This window comes from Panicum virgatum, chromosome 6K (assembly GCF_016808335.1).
Source record: "Panicum virgatum strain AP13 chromosome 6K, P.virgatum_v5, whole genome shotgun sequence".
In the NCBI taxonomy this organism is placed as follows: domain Eukaryota; kingdom Viridiplantae; phylum Streptophyta; class Magnoliopsida; order Poales; family Poaceae; genus Panicum; species Panicum virgatum.
Window position 1 is genome coordinate 45,962,793 of NC_053141.1, and position 23,100 is coordinate 45,985,892.

At 46.2% G+C, this 23,100-nt stretch overlaps 2 protein-coding genes across 3 annotated transcripts; both read left to right on the forward strand.

Moving 5' to 3' along the window:
- Nucleotides 1-1,690: 1,690 nt before the first annotated feature.
- Nucleotides 1,691-2,614, forward strand: LOC120639270. Its single transcript, XM_039915244.1, has one exon. It carries the CDS (start codon nucleotides 1,832-1,834, stop codon nucleotides 2,402-2,404), a length of 573 nt encoding a protein of 190 aa, XP_039771178.1. The 5' UTR covers nucleotides 1,691-1,831; the 3' UTR covers nucleotides 2,405-2,614.
- Nucleotides 2,615-3,326: 712 nt separating this feature from the next.
- Nucleotides 3,327-9,475, forward strand: LOC120713034 (E3 ubiquitin-protein ligase RFI2-like). Of its 2 annotated transcripts, XM_039999000.1 has the most exons (7): nucleotides 3,360-3,657; nucleotides 5,024-5,187; nucleotides 5,653-5,711; nucleotides 7,167-7,192; nucleotides 7,268-7,444; nucleotides 7,562-7,634; nucleotides 8,623-9,475. In XM_039999000.1, the coding sequence occupies exons 1-7, from the start codon at nucleotides 3,498-3,500 to the stop codon at nucleotides 9,137-9,139; spliced, it is 1,176 nt and encodes a 391-aa protein (XP_039854934.1). In that variant the 5' UTR covers nucleotides 3,360-3,497; the 3' UTR covers nucleotides 9,140-9,475. The 2 variants fall into 2 exon arrangements, with proteins under 2 accessions (XP_039854933.1, XP_039854934.1); XM_039998999.1 differs by having other exon boundaries at nucleotides 3,327-3,657; nucleotides 7,268-7,634.
- The last annotated feature ends 13,625 nt before the right edge of the window (nucleotides 9,476-23,100 follow it).

Below are 23,100 nucleotides of genomic sequence, written 5' to 3' on the forward strand. Positions count from 1 at the left end.
CCGTGCGACCGCACAGGATCCTCAAATTGGAAGGACCTCCAAAATATTAGGTATACATTAAGTATAATTATGTAGATGCTTTAATTTAGTTGATTATTGGTTCAATTTGTGACAAAACGTGGCTCAAATTACCCCTGAAAGATGAATCATCATAGGTGTATCGCTTGCCACTTCCTTTCACACGACACATCGCACTTGTCGGCTGCTGTCGCTTGATATTCGTGATCCTGCACTAAAGTCTCGTTTGATTTTTTAAGTAGCTGTCACATCAAATATTCAGATATCAATTCGAATGTTCAGATGCCAACTTAATATAAAACTAATTGCATAAGTTGCAATTAGAGCTCTAGACGAATCTATTAGGTATAATTAATGTACGATTAGTGGATGGTTACTATAGCAATTAGTTGTCAAATTATCGACTAATTGGACTTAATAGATTCGTATCGTGATTAAGTCACGAATTATAAAATTAGTTTTGTAATAAGTCTATGTTTAATATTTTTTATTGGTGTTTAAACATGCGATGTGACATAACTTATACTTAAACTAAAAAAAGTAAACGAGGTCTAAGTCACTGGCTCCGGTCCATTGTTTCGCATAGGGCCTCCAGATTTGCCGGTACAGCCCTGTACATGCACATCACTAAGTTAATCCAAGCTGGATTGTCTTCTCGCAAACTGCAGCAGCTAGTAATGAAGGATGGGCAGTAAAAATGTAGAGATCTGACCTAGGACAAATCAATTAAATCTAAATGGACTTATATTTGTGACCTCAGGAAGTAGTAGTAAAACGAGGTATGTGATTGTTGCAAAAGTAAAATACACCGGTGGTCCTCGAACTTGTTCGACTTTATAAGTTGCATCCGAAAACTTGCCAAGCAGTTCCCACGCATCATTGCAGCACACACAGCTTTCTTAGCTTGATTGCAAGCATAGGTCCACAAGCAACTAACACCTCACCCTTTTCTACGATCGACAACGTAGGCAACTGGAGGATAGGATACATGGCCAAGTTAATCCAAAGCCCAAACTAAGCCTTTGTTGCTAATGGAGTTGACGATGCACAATAATTGACCAACCACTCTAATACGACTCCGTGCGCCGCATACAATGCAAATACGCGTGGCGACCCAACCAAAGCGAAGCAGCTGAAAAGAGATAGCAAGCTACAGTAGAAACACACACAAATAAAGCTGGTGTTAGGCATGGGAGGTATAAGCAGCTAGCATGGTAGAGATCGAGACGTAACACAGATGGTCGTCAGCATGAACCAACTCATGTACATGACGCTAAGCTGCAGCAAAGGCATCGATCGATCCAATCCAAGCGTGCGTCGTCTGGAGAGCATTGCACGACACGAACGATTCAGACATTCAGTGATTCAGGTTCCTGTTCTGGTATCTCTGAATCACACGCCACTTTGCTCGGTTTGCCTAACAGACGACTACTCTACTCTGATGGAGAGTTCGTTGGAGACACATACCTGCTCCTGCTTTTGCATGTATCTAAGTTCGTAGCCATTTTGTCTTGCTATTTGGAGCCTAGCTCTTTTGCTTCATTATCAGTATAATCTCCAAGGCTTTTCTTAGTACCCTAATGTAATAGCTCCCTGTCTTTTTCCATCTTCCATATCTATAAAAAGGAGACCACATTTTGAGCACCAAGAATATAATTCGGACAAGGCACACGCATGTCTCTGCAGTGGCAGTCTGATCTCCTACAGATCAAACTCATCGATCGGTGACTTCTTCCTGATTTTCACCACTCTCTGATCTTCTCTATCTGCGTTTCACCAATCCTCATCAGTTCACCGACCGAGACCAGCTGCCATGAAGAGCACTGGCAAGGCGGCTGATTTCCTGAGGAAGGCGGTGGGCGCGCTGCGGGGGAAGGCCGCCGTGCTCCGCGCCCGCCTCCTCTTCCTCGCCTCGCTCCGCCGCAGGACGGCCGTGGTCGCCGGGATATCCCGCCACATCCGCGCGCTCACGCCGCGCCAGGGCCAAGGCCGGGACAAGGCGGCGGCGGCGCAGTGCCAAGCCACGGCCGCCGTCGCGGACGACGAGAACGTCGTCGGCCTCCCCGTCCCCGAGCTGGCTCGCCTGTTCGAACAAGTAGCCGACGAGGACGGCGACGGCGGGTACGCCGAGTGGGCGCTCACGCTGCGCTCGCTGTTCGACGACGACGAGGACAGCGAGCGCCGTGCGGCCGCGGCACCCGCCGTGGACGGGCTCGACGACGTCGGCCAGGAGGAGGAGCCGTCGGTGATCGACGTCATCAGGAGCCGCTTGGAGGGCGACGGCCGGGAGTTCAGGATCGAGGACGAGATCGACCGCGCCGCCGACATGTACATCGCCAGGGTCCGCCGCCGGATCGTGAACGCGGAGACGGCCGGAGATTGCTGAAGCCAGTGGCAGTGGCATCCAGTAGTAGTAGTTCGTTAATTTTCACATGCATGCCTGAGATTTGACCAAGCACATGTACCAGGTTTTCAGTTTGGTTCCTCCTTTTCAGTTGACCTTTGCACTGGAGTAGCTAAATTAGCCGATTCGGCTGAAAGCTGACTGTTGTATAAAAGGGATTAATATTTTGTATGTATAGTACGTTGATGTAAACCTATGTGGTTCCAAGCGAGTATATTAAGAAATACCATACATGGTTGATTCAAATACTTATTTAAAAATAATAGAGGATAGAATTACAATGGATCGTGATATAGATGTAAGAGGTGATCCTAAAGAATCAAATTCGGTAAGACTCTTTGTAAACTTGTCCGTTGAAGAAATAGACTGCATGCATGATAGTTTAATTAATATAGGTGTTTTATAAAAAAATATATTTGGTGCACGTCGTAACACAATAGTGACATTTTATAAGTCTTTTGGCTCAAAAAATATACGATCCTGTTTGATTTTGCTTAGCTTATAATCTAAAGGTGGCCGAGAGAAGTGAAGTTTTTCTCGCTTTACTAGAGAAGGAAAAATAATCGAGGTGTTTGGTGGGATTATTGCTTATTCCCACCAATAAGACGATTATAATCGGAAATAAATAGGGCTTATGTTGATGATACGTGATAATAGAATATAAGCCTTCTCGCTGATTGAATAAGTTCCGTTTATGTATTGTATCTCCAGCGAAAATCTAAAAATAAAACTATCTCTAAAAAAAGTGTCTTCAATAAATAGAACCACACCATTTACACGAATGTCACGCTTAGCATACCCAAATAAGTGACATTTTACATGTTAAATTAAACGGCATAAAAGCCAAATAATCATCAACCATTTTTCTTAATTACCATTTTGCCATCATCAACACCCCTCCTTCCATTCCGTTCGGACACACCGTCCTCGTTTCTCTCTGCCCCCCTACCTTCTTCTCTCCTCCCTCATCTTTCTCTCTCCTCTCCCCTCCCCTCCCGTGCGAGCTCACGCCCCCACCTCACGAGCGCCTCCGTCGCGAGAGAGGCAGCAGGCGGTGCGCCTGGGGGAGGCGTCGATGGATCTGGAGAGGTCGCCGCCGGCGTCGCCGGCGGAGGCGGCCGGTGGCGGAGGCGGGGGCGGGGGCGCGGCGTGCTCCATCTGCCTGGATCTGGTGCTCGCCCTCGGCGGGGGCCGCTCCGTCGCCAAACTGCAATGCGGCCACGAGTTCCACCTAGGTCAGATTCCCTCGCGCCCCTGCTGCGCTGCGGTTTTTGCTCAACCGGATCTGACTGGGATGGTCGCGTTGGTTGGGATACTGCTGATACGGCCGTAGTTTGGCTTAAAAGAGGAATCTTGGCGGGTAGATTTCCAGAATTTCATAGGGTATCACGGTGTGGTTCAGACTTCAGACTTGAATTATGAGATATGCGCATGCACATGCATGTCCGAATGATGAATTCATGACGAGTCCGGTGAGGATGGAGGGGGATTGGGGCGGGGAGTACTAATGCTGGCCTTTCAGAATTGGGGCCCCAGGTCTGAACGGGGGAATTGGTAATTTTAAGCTGGAATTTAGCAGTAATTGCAATAAAGTTCAGGCAACCCCAGGGTTGCCGTAGTTTTCATAAAAAAATAGCAGTAATTTGGGTTTGTTCTCTAGATGTTGCCTTGCGGATTGAGGCGACTTAGCTTAGTTGTTAGGTCTACAGCGGCTTCTGCCCAGTGATAACGTGAAATGTTCGTTGGACAGTTTGTGTTGCAAATATGCCAGCTTCAGGACTTGCTGTTCCAATTCAGTTCATGCCTTTATCATGTTGAGTGCGTCTGGTAAAAATGGTCAAATGGGGCCCTCATTTAATTACCCGGTCACATTTGCTTGTTTGAGATGATGCTTCGATCACCATTATGGCGCTTCACCTTGTTTTTCCATGCATTTGAAACTCCTCTGGTGGCGGTTCTAATCACTACTGGTCATCGAGTCTTTTGCTACTTTCTGATCTGTTGACAGTGTATTCTTTATGTTTCTATTATGTTTTTTTTTTCAATCGACTTCGGCTGTTTCAAAAACTGAATGGTGCTCAGTGATACTTAACATTTTACAGTTTGTGGGTTGGTTCCCTATGCAAATCATTTGATATAAAATTTATATTGTGAAATAAATTCTGAATTTATTATAAACTTTGGTCAAATAATAAAATAACATATTTAGTTCAGGGATTAGAAATCGTAGATTTTAGTTCTCAGTTAAGAAATTATAGGCGCCCAATTCAAGATTTTCTCAGTTTCTTTAACTGGTCGATTAATCGTGTAGTTTAACCAAGATAAGGTATACATAGATAGCACATTGCTACATTTGTAACTGAATGAACCTAATCATCTTCACAATATCAACCACTTCAAATAATGCCTTCGCATTTTGTTGAAAACCTAAATTTAGTTGAATACTGGCATACTGCCAGCATAATTTTATTTTTGCATTAGTTCTATCTCCAAAAATGTTTCTGCCCCTTCATTCCTCTGTGTGCATGTGAATGCATACACCAAATTACATTATGATATCTTACTCAGATAGCTGAACTAAATAAGTTTTTTTTTTGCTAGACTGTATTGGATCTGCATTTAATGCAAAAGGAGCAATGCAATGCCCTAACTGTCGGAAGATTGAGAAAGGTCGCTGGCTTTATGCAAGCGGACACCGCCCTTCTGCCGATATTGATATGGGTGGCTGGCCGACTAGTGACAACTATGATATCACCTCTGACCTTGTAAGTGCTCATCTGAGAGCATTTAGGCCATACAAGTGTTAACATGATTACTTGTTACTTTTGCATCATGAAAAGTCATATATTTTAGTTTGTAATTTGTATATTATAGGCACTAGAGTAAATGTTACCATGCTTCTGTAGTACAATGTTATGGTGGCTTTGGGGCATAGTTTGGCTGTGCAAAATCAACATTTGACTGTAAATTTCCATATAATACTTTATTATTTGTTACAAAATCATAATCATTAGCAAGTGCTTTTAAATATGAACCTAATGGTATCAATTTTGTGTTACATAACTCATATATTAAGGAACTTGGGCAGCCAAACTACACCTTATAAAATGAACGGAAGGAGTATTGAATATGCTATAGAAGATGCAGTTTTCAGTTTTAGTACATCATCTTTGTCAGACATCATTTGACCTCTCTACTATTTCTCATTATCATGTTGGATCTACTCACAGCCATTTGGATTTCAGTGGTGCCCCTTTAGTGGATTCACCCAGCTAGCTTCTGTGTTTGAGTAAGTACTTCTCTTTACCTTGGCTTGGATGGGTTTTGCATCATGCTCTTATTGATTGAGAAGTGAGTATGAGGATTGTGCTCTTCCTTTTAAACCTTAGTACCTATTTTGTCATATGGCATGTCAATTGATATTTAAAAGCACTTGCTCTTAGCTATCAGAAAGCAGCTATGAAAACTGAAAAGCCAAAAAAATGCAAAATGAATTCAATTTCAAACCTATGGCATACTTTCTGAAAGGTATAACCCTTAATTCCTTTGATGCTGCCATCGATAGTTCATGATGACGATTAATGCATTATGTTATCCATATGACATGTCCCATGTCCCTTAGTACCATTTGGAGTTTCCATACACTAAGCATAACATTTATGAATACATTCCATGGTTGGGGCCTTTATATTTGTAAGAGTAAAACTAGACCAACCTATTAGGAACATGCCCTGTTCCGCTAGGCGCTCGCCTAGGCGCGATTCCGCGCGCCTAATCGCGAGTCGAGGGTCAGCGCCTCGCATATGGGGGTAGGCGGACCCATAGGCGTCGGCAGCTCGTCAGCGGCGCCGACGGGGGTGGAGGAGCGTCCGGCGGAGGTCGCCGGTGGGGGAGGAGGAGCTGCGGGCGGCGGCGGGCGCTCACACGGCCACACGGGCTTGTGCGGGCGGCGGCGGGCGTCCGGCGGAGGTCGCCGGTGGGGGAGGAGGAGCTGCGGGCGGCGGCGGGCGCAGGCGGCGGCGGGCGCGGGCGCAGGTGCAGGCGGCGGCGGGCGCGTGCGGGACGGAGAGAGAGGCAGACGCGAGAGGCAGAGATGCGAGCGGCGGCGGGCGTATGCAGTGCGAGAGGCAGAGAGGATGCGGTAGAGAGGGATTAGGGTTTAGTTGGGCCTTTAAATGGGCCTTCAAATGGGCCTTTTTTCTTTCTCCTTTTTTATGACCATTCATCTCTTTTTTTTCTTTTCTTTTAAGTATTTATACACGTATTATTCATCGCCTAGAAAAACGCCTAGCAACGCCTAGGCGCGATTACTCCCGACTAGGCGCTAGGCTAAGGGTCGGCGCCTAGAACCCGCCTAGCGCCTAGCGGAACCATGGGAACATGGCAGCTTCGTATTAAGAAGAAATATGCACCCAAATTTGCCTCAAGAGGACTTGAAATTACGCTGTCTAGGCATATTTGGGCTTTCATTTGTGATGAGTATATATATGCTTTTAGATTCCAGTGAGGCGGTAGCTAAGTCCTATGTTGACTATCAGGATATTTTGTCCGCCCTGCTTTGTGTATTTCCATTCCATTTGTAATGTAATTTGTTTAGGCACTTAGCAGTTAATACTGGATTACTATGTTTTGCTGAAACACTTCATGTTTATTTCCTGGTGATATCATATATGGAACCTCAAGGTTCTTAAAAAACTGTTTCATTTATTCAAGTTCTTAATTTAACTTATATTTTCTTTTGTAGGGAGCGTGAAGCTGAGCCAACTTCTTGTAAGCATTCAACTTAAACTTCAACTCCTTAAGCTTCTTTCTTTTTTACTGCATTGATATTTCCCTTTTATGAAGATCACACAATTGGAGATCACTCAAGTTCTGCAAGCAGTTCACTTGTTTGCCCATATCTTTCCCTGCGTGGTTTTCTTCATCCTGTGCATGTACCTTCTACTTCTAATTCTGGTGCTGAAAGCACTTCATTTCATCGGCATTCAACTGGTTTGGAAGGCCATGCAACTCCAGATTTGAGTAATGCTCAAGTTTTCCATGCTACTGAGTCAAGAAATCATGACAGTGAGCACAGGCATTTGAGTAATCTTCCTGTATCAGGAAGTCCTGATCATTCTATGACTCCATTTGGTATAGGACTACCAAGATATGACACCAGCGGCCAACAGAGATCCAGATCATATGCACGTCATCATCCCCTAATCCATAGGTATGCCAAGTTCATGAATCTGATTCTAAATAGGTTTGTATCATTCAAATATTGGATCCCTATATTCAGGCCGAAGCTAGAAGTTTTTGTTATTTGAGTAGTTGGGATTTTAGTACATGATGCAATCTATATATTCGAAAAGAGAGATTTGTTACTTCTTATGGTGGGATTATACTCCCTCTGTCCCAGATTAGCTACATTTAGACCTTTTCAAAGTCAAACGTTTTCAATTTTGACTACAAATACCAAAATAATCATGGAGGCTAATAACATAAAAATTATGTTAATAAATTTATCGTGAAACCAACTATTATAACATATAACCTTTTCTGTTTGAAATAATTTATTTTTAGTGATATTGTTGGTCAAAGTTGAGAAAGTTTGACTTTGAAAAAAACCTAAGCGTAGCTATATTCTGGGATGGTGGGAGTAGTAGAATTATTGAAATATGTTTTTATAAGGAATTACCGAAATATGTTGTAGTCAGCTGACCCCAACAACTAGATGCAACTCTGCCCCTGCCCATATTTAACTTTCTACATAGACCCCATTTTATGCCCAAAAGTACATATACTCCACCTCAAATAGGTGGTGCCTAATAACTGTGCCTATTTATTGCTGCAATCAGGTCGCTTGCCTCGCACAATTGGCCTTGTAGTGCAGTTTGGTCATTATACATGGGTAATTGGCACTGCTGTAATTAGTTTTCAGTTTGTGGGTGTTGGTGTGCATTTGCACTCTTCATTGTACCATATGCTTTCTTCTTAATGGAATGACACATAGCGTATGACGAAAAAAAACTGCTGCAACCTAATTATCCTGAAGTTCAGTTGCAAGCGCTGAAACCTGAAATTTTGATCTGTTTGATGGTTCCATTGGCTAGTTCGAAAGCTCACTGAAATATTTTAGTGCTACAAATCTTTGTTGATTTTCTTCCGCTTTGTTAAGTACATAATTCCATATCTCTTACAATGTTTAAATACTACAGGCCAACACCTCGCGGTGGAAACAATTTGGTGGCACCCTTAGGGTCAGTTCCAGCTGTTGTGACAGAGACTAGAGGCCATGGTCATGGTGCAAGAGGCCATATGTACCAACAGTCAATGCACTCCTCTATGCAGAGCAGCCCATTCCCTCCTACCACTAGAAGGGTTAGGCCAAGGGCCTTGACAATTACATCTTTCATTGCGGCAGCATCCTCAGCTGAGGTTGGAGGGCCACATGGATTTTCAGCCCCTGGAGCTGTGAACAGGAGCATTCCTGATGCTGAGGGCATCACTAGACCCATCGACCGACCATATCCATGGGGGCGTGAGGGCTTTGCGCCCTTCCCTTGGATCCCTGCTGAAGGTGAGTCTCACTGGTGGGGCACCTTCAATCCTATGCAGAACCCGGCACATGCAAGTTTTACCAGAAGGCCTGCTGGTGAGCGGATGACGCAGAATCACCCAGAGAACGGCTATCAGCCTGTGCCTCCTCCCCAGAGGATGCCGCCGTTCTTGTGATTAGTGAAGGCTATTCTTCAATTATTATGTATAAAATTTATTTGATTCTAGACTTGAGAGAACAGGGGGAAGAAGATCAGCTGCGCTGCACTGTCAAAACTGGTCGGTTGAAGGATCTCTATGATGTTTATGCCGCTGGTATTTTAGCGTTTTCGGTCCAGCAGCACTCAGGCTTTGTTGAGCGCTGTAGTTCGTCCTAACTGATGTGTTGTTGCATTGAGCAGAATTATTTGAAAACATGAGTTAAACTGCATCTTTGGTCGCCATGAGTGAAAAACACCGAGTGCAGCTATGAATACAAGAGAGTGGGGTATTCGTTTGTGCAGTTCATCACAAGTAAATTGCGCATTTCTGAATGATCCATGGCCTACAGAAGATGCTGAAATTTTGTCGATTTGCAGTGGCAGGGAACACACGAATTCCTTGGAATATTTGATATTTAGGAGCACGATGCTGAGACACCTGCAGTCTTTCCTCATTTTGAACGTTAACGAGAATGTGTCTGGACAGATGCTTGTCATACAACAGTCACAACAGTCGTGCTGCGATTGTGATGGACCACGTATCCATCTTTCTTTTTGTAGCAATTTGTGCATGGCGACTGATCAATAGGTGTTCACTCCGATAAATTTATTTGTCCAATGCTAACTTGACTGACAAAACAACAAAATTCTATACATGCTCTCGTCACACTAGGGCCAACACATCAGCATTATCCAGGAATCCTGAACCTTTGTTAACTTGCTTTGTCCGTCCGACCGAGCATTCTACTAGGCAAGTTGTCTCCTCTTCGACATGTGATTTACTGTATAAATTGCCTGCCAATGCAAACGTCTGATCACTCGCTCATCTGCCAACCCGCTCACTGCTGGTAATTAACAATGGAGCCTTCACGAAGGAACAGTAATCTCTCTGCAACCACTGCCGTCATGCTCCTACTCGTGACTCGTCATTGTGGCCGCAGGCATGTTAATTCAAACCGCGTGGTTCTTTAATTATTTTATCTGTCAGCAAGCCAATCAACTACTCCCTCTATTACAAACTGTATGCTGTTTATGTTTCTAGATTAAAAGTGTTTGCTACGCACCTAGATATACTATATGTCTAGATGCATAGTAAAAACTATGAATCTAGAACAATCAAAACGACCTATATTTTGGAATGGCGGATCTAACTTCTCACTCTATCTCTATATATAATCTATGTGCGTGTTGATGCATTATTCAGAGATGGGGTCGGTTGGGGCAACACCCGGCGCTTGCAGCTACATGAGCCGCACCTATCCAGGGTGGTGCATCAACGACCACTCTTGTGACAGTATCTGCAGGCCGAAAGCCAGAATAATATTGGCGGTGCGTGCGACGGCGACACCACTCGCCTCTGCTACTGTGAGACGTGTTAGTCCTGATCTGATCCGGATTGCTGCTGCTGTTGCTGGGCTTTTTAATTAGGGCTCCAATCCGATCAAACAATGATCCCTGCTTGGTCTCCCTACATGTAATAATATATATGATGATGTCTGCCCGATGTCGTAATATGGGTAGCCTACACTTGTGTTGTGACAAATAAAATTGCTGGACTCGTGGATCAGTTTAAAAGAATAAATCTGGTTCCTTCTTGAGCATGTTGTTGGTGCCGGTTCACAGCCAACACACGAACGCGTATGATCGCGCAGCGCGAGGAGGGGCTCGATGCAGCGCCTCTTGCGTAGGGCGGTCAGACCGGTTCGCCGGGGTTGACTAGCGAATCCAACGAACGCTCGTCCGGGAGGGATCCTGTCAGGGCAGGCACACGTAGAGTTGTTGTAGGATCGACAGGCCACCTAGAACGCCTTCAGACGTCGAAGAAGGAAGAACAACATGTTGAGGTTGGAAAAGCTAGAGTAAATAGAAAAGGTAAAGACGATAAAAAGTAGATTGATTTGATAGATTCGATTGTGTTGTATTCCTCAATCAGCCGTGACCCTTTATATTTATATGGTGGGATGAACTTGCCCCGCAAGAAATTCTATTACAGATCTTAAATTTATAAAAATTACTAGTTGTACTCGAACTCTACTTGGATCGGTCAGATCGGTCGGACCCACCGGTCAGACCGGTCGGTCGTGCCAGATTGGTTACAGACACTTCGACCGGTCAGACCGCTTGAGCACCGGTCAGACCGCTTGAGCACCGGTCAGACCGGTCTCTTCCGGTTATTGCCAATTTTAGTCGTCAACATATGCCTCCTGTTTTTTTTATTTGGCAAAATTTGGGTGCCAAAGAACACTCATTTGTACCAAAGGGCGATGATCAATAATACATCGATTATTTTTTTGTGCTAAGGGCGATAAAAATTATCGGCCATGACTTGATTCTTTTCAAGTTGATGATAAAACAATTTGTTTGGGTCTCCAAACTTTCTTTATGGCTACGGGTTTGTTGGCTGAGTCAAGTATCCCAAAATCCAGCACAAATAAAACCAGAAGTTCTAGTTTATAAAACCGGAAGTTTTGGTTCCCGCAACAACGCAACAAGGAGTGCTGCTTCGGATGCATGTTTAGTGCTTAAGTATCTGGCGTAACATGTTTCCGCGTCAACAATTTGATACTTAGCCTAAATAATTTAGGAGCATGATGCTGGAGACACCTGCAGGCTTTCCTAATTTTAACGTTAACGAGAATGCGTTTGGACAGCCTTGTATGCTTTGTCATGCAACAATCGTGCTGCGATTGTGATGGGCCATATATCCATCTTCCTTTTGTAGCATTTGTGCTTTGCGAGTGATCAATAGATGTTCACTCTGGCAACTGCAATGGAGTAGTGGAGGTGGAGGAGCAGCTGGAGTGCGGTGGCGCCACCGTGGCCTGCTAACTGCGGCGGCGCAGTGAATTTTTTTATTTTTATATTATTTTTATATCAATTTATTAAAAATGTGTACTGATTTTTTTTTGCAAATTTGTCACCCAGCCGCCGGTTCATCCGGCGGAAGCGAGATATCGCTGGATGGACCGGCGGTAGGTTGTGTGGGCCACGGCCTGACAACATATCGCCGGTTGAATCGGCGGTAGGAGGCCGGGTCGATGGGCCGTGGTGGGCCGGAAACCTACCACCGGTTGAAACGGCGGTAGCTGCCACTTACCGCCGGCTCATCCGGCGGTAGGTACCTACCGCCGAACCAACCGGCGGTAAGCACCCCCTATTAATGCCCCGGCCGGCTCCTCGAGCGCCGCTGCCTGCGCGCTCGCTCCCCCGCGCCGCCGCCCGCCCGCGTCGCGCCTCGTCCCCAGCTGCAGCGCGGCGGCGTGCGCCCAGCCCCCGCGCGCCGGGGTTTGGCCGGCTGGGGCGGCTCGCCGGCGCTCCCCCGGCCGCCGCACCGAGGCAGCGCTCGCCACCTTGGGTCGCAGGTAAATTTTAAAATTTAGTTTTATTAATAATAGTTGGTAGATTAGCACTAGGAATATTAGTGATTTGGATATAGTTTTAGGTGTAGAAATAGTTTTAATAAATATTAATGATTTGAATATAATTTATTTTAATATAAAATCGTAGAACATAAAATTGAAAATATTAGTTTACATATAAATATTATTTTACATATAAATATTAATGAGTTCAAATAGACATATTAGTCTCATAGAAATATTATTAGTTGATATTATATTACATCGAAAACCTACGAATATATGTCAGTAATAGAAATTCTAGAGAAACAATTAAGATAGATGTAAAAATAGCAGAAATATTTATTAGCGTTGATTAAATTCTAAGGACGAGTAATTATTGTCGTAAATGTTGGCAGTCATGTCAGATGATTTGTATTTTCAAGTGTTCTATGGGTCAGGAGAAATTAGATATGGTCCTGAAGGGGTAGATTTGTCAGAGTTTAGCTCGATCACAAAAAATACCCTGAGCTAGAGAGAGGACTTGGATTTCAATATCCAATTAGCTATTTAAAGCTTTTGCCCTTAATCGAGATGAACATGAGATCTCTGTCATGTCAGTGGTCAGTCGAAGTGAACCAGTGTTTTGGGAGCTATTGCCGATTGAAGGGACGCAAAACTGGAGGAATTATGTCAATATAAGTAGTAGCCGATGCTTACCGATTGTGCTATTTGTTCAAGCATTCGAGAAGATTAGTTTTAGTACTGAAGCGGGTGGGGATCATGAAAGGCAGGGATATATAGTACCGGAAGATACCGAGACGATGCATGAACCTCATGAAGAAGGTGGTGAACTCGAGATTGTAGAAGATTATTACTCCTGGGATTGGACTGACATCCAACATCCAAATAGAGGAATCCATTTGAAATCCAACTAAAATAAGCATCCATCCAACTCAATCCTAATAATTAGTCTGCAACATCCAATCCAATCCAACCCAACTCTACTTAATCCAAATCCATCCATATAATCCAATATCAAGCATGTGGGTTTGTCAAACTTCAGTCTTCATAGTTCATACGGTGTGACGGGCTTGTGATGGGCTGAGGCCGGCCCAACTGCTCAAAGGCCCAAAAAACGAATCGTTATCTTCTTCCTTGGTTTATCCAGAGTTCACGGACGAACAAGCACAACTCCATCCTCCATGGCGCAGCACATCGCAGGTGACTCTGGGGCCGGGGGGTGGGGGAGGGTTCGTCGCCGGCCAGGTATGGCGGCCGGGAGAGCTCCTCACGGCGGCAAGGGAGCGAGGCTCGGCGGCCGGGTGAGTTCCCCACGGCGGCAAGGAGAGCGACGCGCGGTGGCCGTGATAGCTCCGCGCGGCGGCCAGGAGCTCCGCGTGGCGGCCGGGAGCGACGCGCGGCCGCCGGGATTGCTCCGCGCGGCGGCCAAGAGCGACGCGCGGCGGTCAGGATAGCTCCATGCAGCGGCCAGGAGAGCTCCGCGCGGCACCCGGGAGCGACACGCGATGGCCACAAGAGCTCCGCACGGCGATGGGAGAGGGATGCATGGCGTCTCGGAGAGCTCTGCACAGCGGCGGAGGAGCGACGCGCGGGCGGCACAATGGCGGGGGAGAGAGACATATGCGTACATGGTAGTCTGCTCAATCCAATAGGATTTGGATTATTCTCTCTCTTCTCTATCCAATAGAATTCAATCCTAATAGATCTAAAGCAAATGGATATCCATATCCAAGTGGATCCAAATCCAGTTGAATCCAAGAGCAAAAGTCCAATTGGATTTGGATCTAATCCAATCCATTGCCAGGAGATGATACACATGCTGCACACGAACCTCGTCAAGCAACTGGTCAGGCTGATGAAGGAGAAAACATTCCAGAGATAGTTGAAGAGTTTCAGAGAGAGGGTGAGCAACAGCACATTGCAATGAATGATGACTTCTCGGATGATGATCATGATGATGATGATGATTATCATGTCCCACACAACTGGTCCGGGTATGATTTTTCAAAATTAAGTGTAAATGAAGGTGAAGCGGTCCCTTGGGAGTACAGGCAAAATGAGGTATGCATCGGTTCGGTGTATGGTAACAGTGACAATATGAAGGAAGTTATAAAACGTTGGTCGACTTTCTCTTTGCAAAGACAGTTCAAAGTTGTCAAGAGCAGTCCGAGAACATATGACTTGTGTTGTGTGAGAAGCGAATGCCCTTTCAGGGTGTACGCTTCTATGGGCAAGTGGCAGGATTTCTGGGAGGTCAGAAAAGTTGTGGAGCACACATGTCTACTTGAGCAACTAGAACCACATCACCGGAACCTCAGTGCAGGTTTTATAGCTAACTACATGTACCCTTTGATCGTGGACAATCCTAGTTATGAATCTAAGTCAATTATTTGTGCTGTTGAGGAGAAGTTTAAATAAAATTAGCTACAACAAAACTTACAGAGCGAAGCAGAAAGCGCTGGAGATGAGGTGGGGGACGTATGAAGCTTCGTATCACAATATTCGCACTGTTGCACATGATATGCCTTAGAAATCCTGGTAGCTACCACGACTTGAAAACGTATCCATGTGCCCAGAAGCCTGGAAAGCAGGTACTCCAACGGTCGTTCTTGGCCTTAGGCGCTTGCATTGAGGCGTTTCCGCACTGCCGGCGAGTCATTTGCATAGATAGGACATTTTTGACAGGCAGGTATAAAGACACAATCCTCACAGCTGTTGCAGCTGATGGCAACAGGCAATTGTTGCCTTTGGCAATTGGCTTCGTGGAGAAAGAATCAGGGGATACTTGGTATTGGTTTTTGCAGAGGGTGAAGCAGATGATTGTCAAAGATGTAGAGAATGTGTGTTTGATTCATGATCAGCACAAGGGTATATTACAAGCAATCGATGACATACAGAATGGTTCTACTGAGCGTCGTAGGACTGCACTTTGGCCGGACTTAAAGAGTAGGTAGTGCATGAGGCATATGGGGGCAAACTTTCTTAGCCAATTCAAGAACAAAACCCTTATGAAGCTATTCAAGCGGTTATGCAGCCAGAATCAGGAAAGGAAATTCAACTTCCTATGGAAAAAGTTGGATGAGTTGACAAAAAAGCAAACGGCGGAGCTAGCGAAGAGACCTGTCAATACAGAGGAGGACGACCAGGTCTCACTTGAAGACGTGGGCTTGGACGGTCCGAATGTCAGGCGCAAAAGGAGAAGGGCAATTAAGACATTCTCGGAGTGGATTGAGCACGAACCAAAAGAGAAATGAGCTTTACTATTTGATGAAGGAGGTGCTAGGTACGGTTTAATGACTACGAACCTAGCCGAGGTATATAATTGGGTGCTGTGTCGTGTAAGATTATTGCCATTTGTTGGGATCGTCGAGTTCTTCTTGTATCGCACTTGCGAATACTTTAGAGACCGTTACGCTGTGGCACAGAAGGATATGGTCGATAATCGCAAAGTTTACGGATACAAGATTACAGAGTATATGGAGGCAGCTTTTAAAAAGGCTCGTTTACACCGGGTGACTCTAGTTGGCTCTATGGAACGTCGGTACGAGGTGATGTGTAGGGACAAAGCCCGAATGGGGGGCCGGCGTGAGAAGCATGTGCATGAGTGTGTTCTCCGTCCCGATGCTTGTATTTTCTATGTCATAAGCCAAAGCTGCTGTACCTGCCATGCACACATGTCATTGCTGCCTGTTTTGAAGCTGGTGGACTACAACCTCATATGTATGTCTCAAATTACTTCATGAAGGAAACCATTTGGATGACTTGGAGGCACGAGATTTATGAGTTCTGTATCCTGGGAGACTTCATAACTGATCCTGGACACAATGCAACTTACATTCCGGATCCAGATCCAGAAATGTTTCAAGGGGTGGGCTGACGCAAGAAGAAACACATTCGGAATAACATGGATCGATCGGAGGTTGGTCGAGACGTGCGCCTCTGCTCGAAGTGCCATGAGACGGGTCATACGTACAAGGATTGTACGGCATTGAGTTATGGTGGCTGCACAGATGGAGCGGGCCCATCAGAAGCTGCTCCAAATCCGGCAACGCAGCCAATGGGTCGTCGTGGCCGCCATCCGAACAACGATGGCCTTGTGTGATCGATGATGATTGTCATCTGTGTGATTCGCTATTGAATCATGTCTGATGTTAAATTATGTAATGTTAATATCTACTATGTCATAAACTGATTTTGTCTTGGCGTACAAATATTTGTTGTAATGTGTGGCGCAATTGTATGTTCAACTTTGTTGCTGTAATTGGAAATTGAAGTTATATGATATGTAATTTGTTGTGCATCATTTATTAGTTTATTACGTTACACTTCATTTAGTATTTTATTTAGTATTTGTTGTATTATTTAATGTTATTATGCTTAGTATTGTTATTTATGTTCTGAATTTTTTTCTAATAAATCCTATTATGCTGGTATGGCGCACGAGGAAGGAGCCACCCCTGAGTTGTTTGATGCTCTCATCGACAAGCGCCACCGGTCGTACATGTCTGCGGTCCGTGGCATAAGCTTAGGGACGTTTCGAGCTCGTGTGCAGTGGCGGAGCTAGGATTAATTCCTAGGGGGGGGGGGGCAATTTGCCTTGCGACAATCAACATGTACACAAATGTGTGTGCTACTGGTTCCTTTTATATAAGTTGTGCCCTATAAGTGCTCCAGTTTATCATTTGCATTGAAAAAATAGGATAACATCAAAATTTTGCTGCATCAATTTTGCATCAAAATCTAAGCAACCTGCCCTTTTGCAAACAAATCCACTCACAGCACGTCGGCACCAACAAAAAGAAACTGCAAATGGATAGTGCCACTCCGATCATATATAGTGCTAAACAGGTAATCAGCCAATTGATCAGCCTGTAATCGCCTGCAAATCTTTGCGGCAATGGGGGGCCATGGCCCAGGTTGTCCGAGCTATAGCTCCGCCAGTGCTCGTGTGCCTATGTCGACGATGCCGATACACCGTCGATGGGTTCCTAGGTACGGGTTACATTTGTCACATATTTTCATTGTTTCCGTAACCGTTTGTTCTAACTTGATGTTTCATTTTCGCGATGCAGGCTACGCGCTTCGGGTCTTCTCCCGATTGCGCGACTTGTGGAGGGAGATATGGCCGACCCTGCACGTCGACCTAGGGACAGGACTCCACGGTTTCAGCTTGACATGTCCCTCCTCGTGGCACTTCTCGACCGTTGGCGTCCGGAGACGCACACGTTTCACCTCCCGGTCGGTGAGATGACCCCTACTCTTCAGGACGTGGCGATGCTTCTAGGCTTGCCGTGTGCTGGACGAGCCATGGGTGTAGAGGACGTGGGACTCTCTGGCGAGACGACCTTTTGGCTCGGTTCGCCGGGGTTCAGCGCAACGAACTAGCGTTGCCGTACCGGCCCTTGCCTGCGAACTACGGACACGGATCGACAAAGAGGTGGCTCATACAGTTCAGTGTGAGTACCTAAATGTTGAATCTTTTCGTATTTATGTTCCTACGTATTTGCATTGACGACTTGCACCATTTTGAAGGCGGACTACATGAGGGCAGACGCAGACGAATTTACAGTTGCCAGGCACTTGGAGGCCTACTTACTGTGGCTGTTCGGCTAGGTCATGTTCTGCAGCTCCCAGGGTGACTCGTGCCCCAAACAGCTCATTCCTTTGGAGAGGTCGATAGCTGATGCTCCACTTCACGAGGTCCCACAATTCAGCTGGGCTTCTGCCGTTTTGGCTACGACTTACAGGGGGCCTTTGCACGGGCGTGACGAAGGTCTCAGCAGAGGAGCCCATCTTTGTTGGGTGTCCTCTACTGTTACAGCTCTGATCATACGAGCACTTCCCCGTCGGTAGGCCAGAGATGGACTTCGAGCCGTATGTCCACCTGTCCCCAGACCACGATGACGTCGACAGACCTACGATGGGTTCATTGTGGTGCCTCAGGAGGGTACATTATATTGTTTGTTTTACTTATTGTTACATGCCTTCAGAACTGTACGATTTAGCGGTTAACATTTTTTTCGTTATGCAGCCTTCTTGGGTCGGCGTGCAGACGAGGAAGTCGTACCATGACTTCGTGGGACAGTTTGACGCTCTTGTGGACTCGGACGTGAGGTAGACTCCATACACTGCAGCCGACATTTACACCCTAGGCACCGAGCGGTCTTTCTTCCTTATGCCTGCGAGACCACGAGTACTGGATGACGAGGAAGCCGATCCTTTACGACATCCACATCGAGAAGTACCACGTGAACCGGGTCATGAGGCAGTTTGGTCTCTACCAGCAGACCCCTGTCCCGATTGTGCACTCCGTGGAGGCCCACGTCCACAGGTATCGAATATATAGTTCTGTTAACAATTCATTTTTATAACCTATCATTTAGCATTGATTTGCTCAATCTTTGTATTATAGGTGGACACGTCAGGGCCAGCCACCAGGCTCGCGGTGGGCCGACAAGGTCCGTCCTTACGTCGACTCCTGGGCCGCGGCCCTCGACGACGTCGTTTTCGAGGATCGGCCGCACAACGACGAGGTGTTCGCGGACTACCTACGGTGGTACCTGCCGAGAACGCGCACACATGTCGTGCACGTTCCACCAGATGCTCGGATCGAGGCTGTAAGGGTGTCTGAGACGTACCCCGTAGTTCAAGACTAGAACTTCGCCATAGCGGCACGTTTCTCTGATTGATTTTGCATTCTACAAAATTGATTGCATATGATGTTACTACTTTCTCGGTTCAGTACGATGTCATACGAGCGATTGAGTCCGAGGTTTCGTCGAGCATGGGCTAGTACCATGACATGACACCCGCGCAGCACCAGAGCACGCTGCAGAAAATCGTCGACATGTGCAAGCGGTTTCGGCGAGCCGTGACTTGTCGTGAGGACGACACCTTGCTCCCACTTCGCAGTTCGGGGCCGGTGCCTGGGGCCGGTCCATCGTCGCGATGGTCTGCACCAGCGGCACAGTCAGGTCCACCGCCACCGCCACCCGTCACAATGGCGACAACTTCGGCTTCTGTAGCTCGGCCCACGTACGTGCTGCGGCCGGCACATTTGTACTCGACAGGTAAATCATACTCTAACCTCATGTCACTTACAATACCGCATCATGTAAAACATTATTCATCAACTTGTACTTCTTATTCGTGTAGTGCCCGGCTCGTCGTCATTTTCGCCGATAGATTCGTACGGCGCCGGATCTTCTTCCATTCGTCGTCCAATACACGATTTAGGTACATCTAAGATGAGTTGTTAATTTGCGATAACAAGTACATACTTAATTGAACATTAATGGATGGAGGTTTGTGAATCAGAGTACCGGCAGGTGGGAGGGACAGAGGACGATGAGGAGATTCAGGACATGGACGACCTCGCGCAGATGGAGTGGGTGAACACGTTCTTCTCTTCTGCACCGATGCAGGAGATCGTCGGCACTTCACAGCTGGGGGGCGCCCCACCCACAATGCAGGACTACACTTAGGTGGAGCAGACGCCTGTTCCTGAGCAGGGTCGTCGGTCCACTCACGAGACCATCCCGTCGGAGCCACTGACGTACTCACAGCACCACACTAGGGCGGCCCAGGCTACAGAGCGACGTGGTAGGAGGAGAGGGGGCAAGCGCGGACGCATTTAGTGTACAGGTTGTAGCTTGTTAATTATTTTGTTCCATCAGACTATGTTATGTAGGCCTGTGCAGACTATGATGGGATGTGTCCATTACGTGCCATTATGATGAGTAGGCCGGTGCAGTGCTTTGGGCGATGGGATGTGTCCGTGCAGTGACATTATGACGATTAGGCCGGTGCCGTGCAGTGTTCCGGGCGATGGGATGTGTCGGGACAGTGAAATAATCACGAGTAGGTCGATGCAGTGGCAATACGACTATTAGGTTCGTGCGATAGTACGCTCGATGGGATACGACATTGCACTGACAGTACGACGACTAGGCTGCATGTAATACAACTATGACCGGTACCTGTTGATCCGAGGCCGCGGTGTCATGACCGCCTATATATATCTTCAGTGCCAGACGCATTGCTACTCGCTTCGGTAGCAGCATCTTGCTTAGGTAGTTATGTCTGGGGGGTCGTCTAGTGGTAAGGGTTTCGGTGGTGGGAGAGGAAAGGGGTTACGGAAGGGACCACATATTGTGTGGGTGGGTCCTGTTGGTCCTGAGATTTATCCAGAACCAGTGTTTGAGTTTCCAGTACAGAGCAAAAGTGAGTTCACTACCACAAAACCTCTGAGAGGATACGATAACCACAAAGAGGAATGGCCAAAATGCATGCATGGTGAGGACTGTGTAGTGCAGATGATGACCGAGGGAGAGGATGGAGGCCGTCGTTTCTTCAAATGCCCGCGAGCCTGGGTAACTTTAACTAATCTTCGTTTGTAACATGTGTCGCATCTCGTTCGTATTACTTACCCCAGGTTACATGTTTCAGTCTTTCGCAGATGAGGATGGTTGCGGGTTCGTTAGGTGGGTCGATCCAGCGTCTATTCATCCACATCAAGAATACATTGAGTACCTGCAGAATCGTATCTTCGATCTAGAAATGAATATAAGCAGCGGCAACAATGAAGAGGAGGAAGATGAGAACAAAGGTCCCAGCCCACCGAAGTATCCATGCACTATTTCATATTGCAACTGCCCGTGTCACAACAACAATCCGCCAGCACCGCCATCACCTCCTGCTACGGGAGCATACTATGGAGACGGTTCGACACAATTTGCTAATTGGGAGCAGTATTATGAGGTAGATATCGTGTTCACTCGATGTTGTGTTAGTATTTGTTGTTTGTTAGAATTACCTAAAGCATGTTAGATTAAGTCCAGGACCTCGTTACCGTTGTGTTCAAGAGGTCGTCACATGCCATTTCATGTGTTGTGTGCGTTGAAATATGTAAAACCGTACTTTATTTGTGTTTAATATGTGAAGGTTGCATTGGATTCGAATATGAATGTGTTGAACGTTGTGGCCGACATAGGATGCATACAGTTGTCATTTCCCGCTGCACAGCTGCGTCGGGCTCATTTATTCGTGCATTGGATTCGACTATGAAGTGAAGTGACATAAGGTCACGTTCAAAGGACGCTCATTGATTGCTTTGCCTGTCCTGGCGTGCAAGTGCAGTACTGTGCCGCAGTGAACGGACATAGCTTTTAGTGTCCTGACGTATAGCAGTGAGAGGTCGTGTCGATATTTAAAGTGGTACCAGTGAGCGCTGTGGAGCGTGCAAGTGCTGAAGTCATGAGCAGTGAGACGTCGTGTCATTGTTTAAAGTAGGAGGAGTGAGCGGTGTTGAGCGTGCGAGGGCAGAAGTCAGGAGCAATGAGAGGTTGTGTCCGTGTTTAAAGTGGTAGCAGTGAGCGTTGTGCAGCGTGCGAGTACTGAAGGCAGGAGCAGTGATAGATCCTGTCGTTGTTTAATGTGGAAGGAGTGAGCGGTGCGGAACGTGCGAGAGCAGAAGTCAGGATCAGTGAGAGGTCATGTCCGTGTTTGAAGTGCGAGCAGTGAGCGCTGTGGAGCGTGCGAGTGCAGGAGTGTGGACGACTGTGGAGCAGTGAGAGGTAATATCTGTGTTTAAAGTGCTTGGACGATGCAGGCAACCCTGCGTGTATAAAAAGCGACCATGTGGTTGCCAAGAGCACAGACTTGCAATTCATGTTCCCCATATTTTTAGTTAGCCCAAACAAACAGCTATGAGCTCCTCATTCTCCCAGGCAGCTTTCCGTCGGGAAATGGAGGCTAATTTAGGACCCTCTTCTAACGATCCCAATAGATGTATTACAGATTGCAAGGTATGGCCGAAAGGTGTAGAGCCACCCGATTGCTATTGCCACATGCGTTGTGTTCCGAACATATCTCGTGATTACGAGACTTTTGGCCAGATGTATTGGTGTTGCTAGAATATCGAGGAAGTCCAAAAAAGATGTGCAACATCACAGGTATAGATTAATTTGTAAATATGTTTTATTATTTTTAATAATCTTGAATCGTTTCTTGTTTACGAAAGTACGCTGGTGATGACACGCATACTCATTGGTGTCATTTCCATGAGTGGATTGACACGTGGATCACTCGTCGTGATCAGCAATATATAGAGTGGTTGAAGAAGGTGGATGAAGATGTATGCAAATGCGAGCGTGCGAAAGCAGACAGGGCGGGACATAATAAGGGTACTGCCCGTGAATGATTGATATTATACTGCTCCATCTGAATAAATAATGTAGCTGCCCGGCCAATATGTTGCGTGTTTATTTTCGGCAGCCTCTTCCGCCTGCCTATGTAATGTTGTTTGTTGGAATTACCTAAGGCATGTTAGGTTTAGTCTTGGACCTCGTTACCGTAGCTTGCAACAGGTCCTAACATGCCATGTCATGTGTTGTGTGCGTTGAATTGTGTGGAGCACTATTTTATTTGTGTTCAATGTATGAAGGGTGATTGTTTTGTTTGTTTTTATTGTGTGTAGTGGCCGACATACGCTCATGGAGTTGTCATCACGTCGGTCTCAAAAGTTTACTTGTAGACCAATACTTCTGAAAAATCTAGTTGTAGCTCATATTTTATG